General features: G+C 36.8%; 1 protein-coding gene across 1 annotated transcript in view; it reads right to left on the reverse strand.

Moving 5' to 3' along the window:
* The window catches only part of LOC124358958 (homeotic protein empty spiracles-like), an 81,802-nt gene that overhangs the window by 17,001 nt on the left and 52,748 nt on the right, over positions 1–12,053 (reverse strand). Inside the window, exon 2 of the mRNA XM_046811244.1 lies at positions 1,363–1,535. Within this exon, the coding sequence (XP_046667200.1) occupies positions 1,363–1,535 (173 nt within the window). The remainder of the gene's footprint in view (positions 1–1,362; positions 1,536–12,053) is intronic.

Consider the following 12,053-nt stretch of genomic DNA (forward strand, 5'->3'; position numbering starts at 1 on the left):
GTTAAAGGATGTCTTATTTTAACAGTCTACGTGAAGGCTAGAAAACTTCTTCTCGTACAACACATAACTTGGGAATGTTAGAAAAAATATATGACCATTGACTTGATGACTACCGAACCACCACCAATGACCGGGCAGGTGGGTATTTCCAATGACTGGATCGTTCAACGGTCACCCATCCAAGCAGCATTCATGCTCGACTCTGCTTAACTCGATATTGATATGACCGCTGTGTCGTCTAATTCTGAGCTACTACCTCCACATTCATTACTGTCTTTATAGGCAAAAGCTACGCATTTTATTTTCATGAGAATTTCAAAAAAAGAATAAGTAAGATAATTAAAACAAACTACACAAACAATGGAAAAAGGAAAGGAGTTTCGATTATTATGTTACAGTTAGTATTGAAAGAAACAGTGTAAATCTTCTCAGCTAACGTACATAAATAAGCTTCTTCGTGTTTATTTTCTTCTTAACTCTAAATAATATATGTACATACGCACTGCCATTATGTTTAAACCAGCAGAAAAGATATCACGTCTAAGTGATTTCACTTAACTAACTCGTAATATTTAACTCGTAATTTCCATTAACCTTAGCCTAGTTAGACAAGAAAAACTGTAAATAAATTGGTTAAAATGAAATAATAATTTTGTTGGTTTGGAAAAAACCGCTTAAAAGACTTTGAATCTGAGGACGTTTTCAGATGTTTTGGAAGAGAGATAAAAAGTTTTAGCTTTATGTTTATATGTAATACTGTATATTATTATATGTGATAGCCAAATTGTTAATATCCGTGCCAAATATTGTAAAATGGTTTCAGATGGGAAAACACCTTTACTTTTGTACAAAAACAACAAATTTGAAAAAGTAATAGAGGTGGAAAATCAGAATCCCAGAAAAAGTAAAAAAATATAACAGAAACAAAAGTGGACCGAGAATTGTGCCTTGAGGTATTCTGTTTGTGGATACAGCAAAGTTAGAGTGAAAAGACATTTCTTTACATATAATTTAAATTGTATAAGTTACAGAGAATTCATTTTAGTACTGTCATCTTTTAATGCATCGAAATTTAGAGAGAACACTTTAAAATTCTATACATAAACGTTTTTAATACAGGTTACTTGCATTACATGAATTCATTCTATTGGCACTCTTCCAACGGTTTTGTCATTTGTTAGGATGATTATTGCATAATCATCGACATCAAATTAGTAGATTGGAACGTTGCCATTGTTCGACCTCAGGTTTGGACACAGTCCGCCTACACTAGACAGTTCCAGTGATACGAAAGTTAACGGCAAATAATCAGTTTGTGTCCTACTTCAGTTTTAAATTATCCAGTAGTATAAATACCCGTACCTGTGTCTCCGTGAGTGAGAGCGATTGGGCCAGCTGTTTCCTCTCAGCGCCTACAACGTAGTGGTTTTTCTCGAAGGCGTGTTCGAGCTTCAGTAGCTGGCTAGGGCTGAAGGCGGTACGTATCCTCTTGGGCTTGCGGAAGGGCTGCAGGAGAAACCCGGGAATGTCAGGACCTGCACACCAGAGTTTACAATAGTGTGGATGGAATTATAAAACTAATTATTTCAGACAGTAGCAATATGTATCCACAGTTGTCATATTATTTCAGTAAGTGAACATTAAAAGTAGATAAGCTTAGCAAAAGTTACAAAGAAAAAGTTTGATCGTAAACATAACCTAACAGATATGAGTAAAAATCACCTAACATATATGCCTAGCTAAAATGACAAGCCTTATCACTACAGAATGACACAGTGCATTGGAATTAATTCATATTGATAAAAATGAATTTGGTTTAGGTAGACATTCTGTGACGGATGAAAGAAATAATATTAATGTCTTTGACTTCTGAAAGTTGCCGTGTTTCTTACGGCGGATTGTCTTCACGATTAAGGTCAACAACAAAAATTATCTTTATCACGGTCGGTATAAATGAAGCCTGAAGTATTAACTTCCTCCTAAATGAAACTATTCCCTTGGAGGTGGTAGGCTAATAAGAAAGAAGGAGAAACAACGAAATAAAAAAATTGCGAAACCACAACAGCGACAAAATAAACAGAGGAGTGAAATATTAACCTAAGTTATTTAAGTTCATTTTCAGAGACTGCGGTGAAGTTCACACACTTTACGCGGACACCCGTAATCAGCGTAAACCACCGGGAACAAAAACGCGAACAACAGAACAACTGGACCATTGCAACGCGAGGAAATAAAGGCGAGAGGCGTCGACACAGAACTAATCACGTACAGCGGTGGAAAAGTGGGGCAAAAACGCAATGAGGGGATTGGGAATGGTCTCTAATTAGGCTGAAAAACGTTTTGAAAATAAAAGGTGACAAGTGCAACAAAACACAGCCAATTAAGACAATTATCTGGGAGCCAATTAAGGGACAATGCGACGGTGACAACTTGTTCACAGGTCTCGTAGCAAAGCGGCTCTTGTCTCATGTCCTTGCTTGACGTGACCGGGGGACTCCCCTGCGCGCTGCGGGACATCTGTATCTTACAACCAGCATCCGTTACGGAAGCTGTGTCCATATTTGAGAATAAATTAATAACTTTTCAAATTTAGTTTTCCTTGGCTATTGGTTCTGAGCAAAGCGTAACATAATTTGTAATTTTAATGACTCAGAATGTTTGTGTTCCTTCTGTATCGGCGTCTTTCTTCAATAGCCTTTGAAGAAAAATTGGTTTTTCATACGATAAATTGTAAATTGAAGTTCTCAAAATGACAAACATTTAAAGTTGCAACGCTTAAATATCAACGATAAAAAATTCAATATTTTCTACGACAGTTGTTAAAATACAACAAAAAATACATGTATTTATTTAAAATCTTTGATTTTAGAAGAGAGTGGTGATAATATACAATATCTTTGCGCTAAGATTTTGCTAAAGGTTAGAGTTGAAAATCCTCTCCTTCTCCAGATTTTTCGAGTATATATCCTTATATTCAACAGTAAAAAGTCTGTTCTGTCTATCTCATGTTAGTAAAATTTGTGAACAACGTATTTCATGACAGATTTAAAACAGGAGTAAAGGTGATTAAGATTCCCGACTTTGGGATATACATGTTTCACAGTTCCATATTATTCCAGCATACACACCAGTCCCTTCGTTCTCCAGTCAGAATTACCAAAAACCTTCTTAAGTTTGGTTCATTTAATATTTCACATAATTCGACTACTTAGGATGAGTCACCTGAACTCAGAATGTATATTTAGAAAATTGTTCCATATTGAGCACAATGAGGCAGTGAAATGTTTTCCTACCCAACAAACACCGTAACTTCAAAGTTCATGTTCCTTAGCTTTTTCATTCTCTTCTCTATATTTAAACTCGAACAGGATTGTGTTAGGGCAGCTCAGCCGTTTTAAGGATGTGCTTTCCGAAAGTTCTTCACGTTCCGGATGGTACTATATGATGCCCTTAAGTTCCTTCCAATTGCATACAGAACCAATAAGCCCTGTCAAATCCTAAGTTCATGTTCCTCACAAGCCCCATCTAGACACTCAGGAGATTGCACGTATTCAGACAACAAAGAAACACTACCCACCGTCGCCGGAGATTTACAAGTTGCCAATTGGTTAGCCGAGAGCTCGCCTCGCTAATATTCGAAGCGTGAGCCATAAAAGTCCACAACGTCCGTTCGGCTCATCTTCAACTATCCCGCGTTAAATAAATATATTTAATAACTTTGTTAGCCTCCAAGCCATAAAACGGAAAGGACCGGATACGTCCGGCCTAGCGTCAGCGTTTATAGCGTCCGTCGCCTCAGACGCATAAAATCGATATGTAAAGCGTTCAGTAATGTCTGGCCAAGAGTTCATAACTATTTATATGGACTTTGCACTCAGTTTATGTGACATCAGATCGGTAGCTGTAAATTAAAATTGTATTAACAACGTTGCATCAATGGGATTTTAGTCAGGAGGGGAAACGTGTGATTTGAGTAGGCGTTTAGTACCAACGATGATACCGTACTCCAAAAGTATCAAACTTGAGATTTAAAAAATTGAGTTTACAGATTCGTTTTAAAGATTAAGTTGTGCATAGGTTAGTTATTTACCTCAAGAAGAGATCAGATTCCAGATCTCGAAACTTATTGTTACTGATTTTTTGTATCATTGAAAGATGGCAAATGTCCGGAAAGTCCTGTTTCCTTCACAATCCTTCCATCGCCAAAAACAAACTTCAAACATAGTGTTATTAACTTTAAAAGCACAATAGAAACCACTGAGCTCCCTGAGCGGTAAACCAGTAATATTACTAGCTCTTTACTTGGTAGTATACAGTGAGCGATTCACGCTATGAGAGTAACCAGTCAAGATGCTAAAAGATGTAAAAATGGCCTGAATATTTTTACAAATATAATTAATCCCCTTCATACTTTCGGGAGGTTCTCAAAGGATCTGCCGAGGGGCTTGAAACTGTTCACGGATCAAACACCACCCACGTTATAAGTCGGGGCAAAAAGGCGTGAAACGGCAGAAAGCCACTCAAAAAACTGTCTTGGGCATCACTAACAGTAAAAAATAAACAAACCCTACAGCTATTGTTACGCTGTCACTGAGGAGGGGTACAAACCGGGAGTCTGTGTCAATCAGGTGTGCACTGGGCGGCTGTGGGCCCATTGTTGGGGGATAATAGGCTATAATAGTAGAGCGGCGCGGTGGTACATGGCTTGTGTGCTGTGTTAATGTTTCCTTGTGATAGTGACACGTCTAGCGTTTCTGTTAGACCTATATTTCGTTTAACTAAGGTATTGTAATTGAATATTTAAATTTAAAAAGTGTATAGAGATATTTGGGAATACCGATACCCAAAAGAGTTCAAGTCGTTGGACTTTGGATCTGAGTTAGAGATAGCGCAAGTTCAAGTCTTTGACCGTAGTAATTGTTATCAGTACTACAGAGATTGTACTATATCTGCTCTCCGTCTTTATCCTGTTTGATAAGATCCTCGCACAGGCCAGTGGCCCATGAAGATAGCAGAATACGGTTTACAAAGACAATCTATCTCTCCTTTTTCTAGTTCTCCTTTTCCAAACTGACTGATTATAATGCTTTATCCCATATACCTGTAAATACTTGAGAGATTCGTAAATGTTGATGTCATAGCAGGCCTATTAAGCGCAGTCTCATTCCTCACAGGGCACACGGGCTTCCAAACATTACATCAAATCTAAAAAAGGTGTGAAAATGCCTTACCTCATTCGATTTTTATACTGTGCGCCGTGAGAAAATTTGTTCTCGTTACAAAAACGTGTACGACAACGATCTTCTGAGGACGTGTTGAGAGTGAGAATTGTCGATGAATGGTGAATGGTGCGAGAGGAGGAGAGGAGCAAAAGGAAGAGCAAGAGCGGGCGGCGGCCGGCCATTGAATGGAATGGGAGCCGAGAAGACAGACAAGCGTGGAAGCGCTCAACACTTCTAGTCGGGCAGATAATAAACACACAATTTATTTACATTTGATTTATGCCCGCGGATCGGATGGCAGTGACGTATTTACACCTGACAGCGGCCTAGTGGTGCGGAATGGCCCCGCCAAATTTGGTCCGAAGCCTATTAGGGTCCCACGAAGCGAGAATATCACTTACATCTCTAACAAGCTCGGACTGACACTTTACTCAGCCAACAATGAACACGGTCCGGACTATCCCAAGGCACCTGCTTGGGCCCCATCATATTCCAATATTTTTTAATTATTCCATAAAATTGAATGTGATGAAACTATTCAATAAAGCACAGACTGGGTGTAAAGCAAATATAAATCCAGTTACTCAGGTATTTAGTTGGATTAAGTTACGATTAGTTGAACTAAATGGGTTAACATTTCTTGAAAAGAAGTATAAATAGTTTTCATGGTCAGTATTACAATTGCCACATGAGATAAAACGTCGCATAGAGGCCTCTAGAGTTCACCCCATCTCTGATTAATTAGTAGACTTTCCTTCAAGGATCCCGCAGAATATCCATCTTCTATCCATGGACTATATAACTTTACATTTGACAACGTTGTATGTCTGACGTCTTTCCTATTAAAGAACACAACCATTGACAATACTTTTGTCAACAGGAAGAAAAAGGCTTTGCTCTTACCAACAACAACGACTAAGGGTCTGCACCACCTGCAAGCGGCCTGCTGTATTGCTAATCACCTGATGCAATAATTGTGCCCCGATACATAGTCAGGACTTCTACTCAGTCCGACGGTAATAACAGTGTGCCAGCAAGTGTGCCGGTGTTGTGGCGTGGCGTGCTATGTCCTCCAGCCTCGGGATTAATTATTTCCTTGTGGGAAAATTTCGGTCCACGCCTTGCTAAGTGTCGCCGCGAGAAAAGCCCGCGGACCATTGATCAACAGATAATTAATGATAATGCCAATGTAGCCGTAATATGCGACGTTGATGGTTGGTGACTCAGATAATGGGAGCGACTGCTACACTTATTAGATTAAGATTTGAATTATTAGCTACTTCCCAAAGGGAACATAAGTTATAGAGATGCCCTTGGAGTATATTGAATATCACAACTTGAATTATGTAAAAGATTTGGTGCCTACCATAACTCAAGTTAACTTTTGATAATATTCAAATATCCTTTGTGAATTTGTAATAACAATACATGAGGGCTTTTTGATGAGTTCATAACTACTCCTCCTTGCACAAAATTTAAAAAAATGAAACGGGATGACTCATAAAGTAGCCTACCCCGGTTTCAAGTTCAGGCCAAAGTAAGCCAAAACATATTTCCGACCAATCAGTCTATTGCAGGTTTTAATTGAACAAAATAAAAATAAAAATTTTAGTTGAATGCCATGTAGAGTAGTGTCGATTTAGAGAGATCCAATTTTAACATTTTTAAATATTCTATTTAAAAAATTATAAAACTTTTTGTCCTTAAATATTGAGATTGTATACGGATTTGTATTTAAAAACTTCGTTTTCTGTACAGTAAAAAAATTTTATTTTAAGCAAATTTACTTTTAGTATAATTTTTAGGATAATTGTACCAATAAGTTCATGGTTAGAACGATTAATAATAGTAAATGTTTAATGTTTTAACATTTTTCAATCTTAGTCTTAAAGAAAAAAAATATATCAAACTTTTGCATAGAGGGTAATACAAAAATCTAGTAATGGGTATCTATAAAGTACGCACAATCTGCATATTAACCGCATTATGACAAAAAACACAAGAATTTTCAACTGTTTTTTCGCCACATGACAGATACATCAACGAACCTCATCAAGATTATTCTATCATAGATAACTAATAGACTCTAAATTGTTATAGGAATACAATTTACAGGTGAGATTTGTTAAACGTGTAATTCTATACCGTGGAGACAATGACTTGTAACATGACAGGTGTTGTGGCTTTGGGTGTTAGAGACGAACTCAGAACAGCCAAGTAAACACTGTTGTGGTTTTGTTTTTGTGGTGGTCTTTCTCACCTATCTCAGTTTCATACCACAGAAATATTAAAAATATATTACGCGATTGAAAATACCCTAAATAAAATGTAATTTTAATGGAACTGTTTTGAGAAAAACTTTTTTTAAAGCACGAAGGTTCTCGAAGGTCTTTCGTGGTACTCTTTAATTAAAACCTAAGAAGGAAATATGATTGATTTTGTATTATACCAGTTACTTCTGGTAGAGTTCACTTTCGACCAATCAGTCTATTGCAGGTTTTAATTGAACAAAATCAAAATTAAAATTTTAGTTGAATACCACATAGCCGTCTATGTCGCTACCAGGTCAGTAGCGGGTGAAATGCGCCATTAGCATTAGCAATCAGCTGAAGGATGAGTGAAGAGAGCTGAAATGTCTTCACTTACGTCAGTCACTTCAGGGTACGTGTTTAATCTTTCAGAACATTTGTGCCGTGGCGGGAATTTGTTACATTAGTGTTGTGAAACCGAGATGTATCGCCGGCAGCAGTATGCCTTCCACCCGAAGTCGCCGAGGACTCCAGATCGGCGATGGCAATTAGAGTCAAACTCTTCAAGAAGTGGCCCTACTTTGGTCGGAAATGACTGACAGTTTTGGGTAATTTGATACCCTGCTCATTTTTACGAAAGTGTTGGCTATTATTATATTCCTAATCATCGACCTCCCCATCGGCCTTTACCACTTGAGACTGACTGGAATTCAGAGTCGGTGTAGCAATTAGAGTCAAGTATACAAAAAGTGAATGGTTCGACCTTATAATCTTTTGACAGTTTACCGAAGCATAGACCCTTCTAAATACTGCACAGTCAATTTCAACAGTGGTTTAAATGAGTTCTACGAAAATTGTTTTAACCTTTCAGTAACCTATTCATTATAACTGATTTCTAACCGTCTAATCTGGGAAAACACAGTAATGTATTTGCTAATACTATATAGAAGGCTTATGATTTGGTGTCTGGAAACAAAAATGGGAAAAATCGTGACTTCATACAGAGGAGCGTGACATTAATGGCAGCTTGTCATATAGAACAAATCACTCTGTTTAATTTCTGAATTAACTCTGCTGAAGAATATAATGGTAGAGGTAGTGATCAGAGATACACTTGAAAGGGACTTTCACCTTGCTGACACGAAGACAATCTCGCTTAATTTGGTCCATTTGTCACCCAACCACTCCAGCTCAAGCACCTGTCAGGCCCAAAACGGTCTAATGTTCCAGAAGACTTTCCAACATCAAGGGGGCTAGTACATGAGGAAGGAGGCAAAAGACTGTGCCATTAAGGTCGCCCATCAGGAGGTAATCAATATCTATCCCTCGCACTGCGTTCTCTGGGCCCCTTCACGTAATTGTAACTCGCGTCAACATAATAGTTGGACAGATTTGTCGAAATCACTGAGTCCATAAATTGTTCCTAAATTAAGAAATCAAACAATGCTAACAAATGCAATTCCAAATAGCCTTCTACTGGGTAACTAAGAGAAGCCAACAGAATTTGCTATTGATGAGCTAAATTCCGTCAATGGTAGTACTACGCCTGGACGCTGGATTGCGCTATTATAGTCTAACCATTCCAATGAGAATTCTGTGTATAATATATTTTTCGTTAAGAACGCAAGTATGATATTGGCAAGATGGTCCGAATCAGTTATTATGCTTCGTGACTCAAACTGACAGAGCACTTTGGCAATTAAAAGAGTTCCTGCGAAGTCTTTCCACGTTATATTCTTTACAAAAAACTGTAAAGACGTAAACTAAAGGAAATTGGACTCTTTATTTTACAATGGGGCACTTCCTTGTAAAATCCTTGTTTTAGAAGTAATAGGCCAAAAATTAGAAAAACATTTTTGTTGTATTTAAAGAGAACTTCATATTTGCCCTCACTTCAGTTGGAAAACATCATATTCGTGTTCACCAACCCTGAAAACTTAAAATAACAACAACGAAAGAAATATTACACTGGAATTTTCCACCTGAACACACCATTTGCCTGGGCTATATAAAGTTTTACCGGTTAAAATCCAGCTGTACATGCTGCCATCTTGATTATAGCACCATAACAACCATTATAAGGCTATAGCACTTTTGCAACCTTATTTTTAGTCGTAGAACCAATACGAATTGAAACCAGTTTTGGATTTAGTTTTAGTTTATTTAGAAGAAATTCTTTGTTTATATATGTGTAAATAATCAAAGAGTATATCATTGATAAAAACTAGAATATGTTTGGAGGCGTTTTGGTTATTTATTTAAAATAAGACATCTCCCTTAACTGTACGGTCAAAAAAGGGCGTAAAACTACACGAGGTTTAACGTTGTTGTTATGGGGAAAGGAAAACTCAAAGCCGTTTCACCATAGCCGGCTCTTAATAAGACTTATCTCATGGATACGGTAACTAGAATCTTTGGCTTCTACGACAGGAATCATGTAGGAATTTCAAAACATTACAGAGCTCTGACAAATTTTACTTGCTACATTTTTAAGCAGGTTTAGTGACAAAAAAAATCAAATTTATCTTTTAGGTTTCTCAGAAAAGCTCAGTGTTCCACCAAGATCTTTGAAACCTCTAAAACTGCTTATGCATTATAAAAGAAGAGATATGTTAAAAACTCGGAAACGATCCTACACTCTTAGTAAATGATATACATCAATTTCTGTCCTATAACAATACCGGATCCCATTAATAATAACACTTTTCTCTCTAGAGCTTCATAGAAACAGAAATAGTGATTCCCAGATGGTTTCTGGCCAGATAAGCTGAGTTATGAGCTCTTATCAAAGCAATGAGATATAGAAGTGATGGACCGAGGATCGTTGTCAATAACGTTAATAATAACACTTTTCTCTTCAGAGCTTCATAGAAACAGAAATAGTGATTCCCAGATGGTTTCTGGCCAGATAAGCTGTGTTATGAGCTCTTATCAAAGCAATGAGATATAGAAGTGATGGGCCGAGGATCGTTGTCAATAACATTAATAATAACACTTTTCTCTCCAGAGCTTCATAGAAACAGAAATAGTGATTCCCAGATGGTTTCTGGCCAGATAAGCTGTGTTATGAGCTCTTATCAAAGCAATGAGATATAGAAGTGATGGGCCGAGGATCGTTGTCAGAAACATTAATATTAATTAATGACAACCATAAACTGGGCGACTAATTATTGACATTACTAAGCTATCAACTAAACTGTTATATCGCGCACATTAAGATAATACGCACTGAATTACGCTCTTCCTCGGCAATTACTCACGGCTAGGCTGTGCTGCGGGCTGGGAGATGTCAGAAAAGTGATTTAAAAATACTTGGGATTGTTTTCGTGTTGCACAAAACATGATATAACTAGACTTCCATAGAATAAAGTCTACTATGAAATGAAATAATAATAATAATAATTTATTCCATCAATAATTTACAAAGTATAATTCACAATAACTTTTTCGGAATTTACTGACCACTATTACCAGTAGTGTGGCCAGTGATATAATCTAATAATAATATTAATACACTCAATCTAGAGTCCAGCAACTTAAGTAGTTATTTAAAATCGAGCCTCCAATTGTAGTGTTTTCTTTTTATTTTATTTATTTTTTAATACTTTTTTAATACTACTGACGTGAACCAGAGCTGATAGGTTTCTATGAATATAGTCGCATCCCTATGAGAGAGGGTTAACAAAGCGGCTCTCCAACAAAAAGTTCACTGGTTCGATTACCGGGTAGGTTAACTTACATTTTCAAATTGGTTTGATAAGTCTGGAAAATGTTCAATGCAACCAATTAAAAACGCCATCGGCGTTGTAGAAACCCCTAAAAATTCTATGCCCCTAAAAAAGTATAGAAAGTTACTAAGATTATAAAATTCTAGGGTCAATCTGATACCTTATATTTTCTAACCATTTCAGATGAATAAGTACTTGTCCCAGAATACTCTTAGGTATTGTTAAGCTTTTGTAACTTATAACGATGGCAAATGTTTGAAATCCTGTTATCTTTACATGAAAGGGTTTTGTTCATTAACATAGATCAAATAAATCTATTTGTGTCGCCATCTTGCAGATTAAAATGGCTGAATGATGACAAAATCTTTTGCCTGATAGTAATTCCCAGATGTGTTCCTGAGAATATTGTGAGCGACAACTAAACACTGGTTGGGGAAAAGTTGTAAAAATGAAGACAATAGGAAATGCAACTAAATACAACAATTAACTTTAAACCATTAGATATGATCTAAGTGCTATTATTTTTAACGTGGTTAAGAACACAGTCGTTCATAGTAAAAATAAGTAAATTGCAAATAAGTTACATGTAATTAGTCAAGATGCAGCTCTTGTTATCGTACTCCATTTTAAATGAGTAATTATTGTTACTGAATCCGTATTTGGCCATTAATTTGGTGAATGTTTTAACCGCTAAATATATATGAGTAATGTGCATGAATCAACAATAACAGACGTGATAAGTATAAGCCAAATATTCACTACTTACTTTCACGCAATCAACCAAGAAAGTCGTTCTTGGTTGAATTCCGTGGCAGCGTCTTCCGTAAAATACATTATTTTAATAGAATCTAATT

This window comes from Homalodisca vitripennis, chromosome 4 (genome assembly GCF_021130785.1).
Source record: "Homalodisca vitripennis isolate AUS2020 chromosome 4, UT_GWSS_2.1, whole genome shotgun sequence".
NCBI classification, from domain to species: Eukaryota; Metazoa; Arthropoda; class Insecta; order Hemiptera; family Cicadellidae; genus Homalodisca; species Homalodisca vitripennis.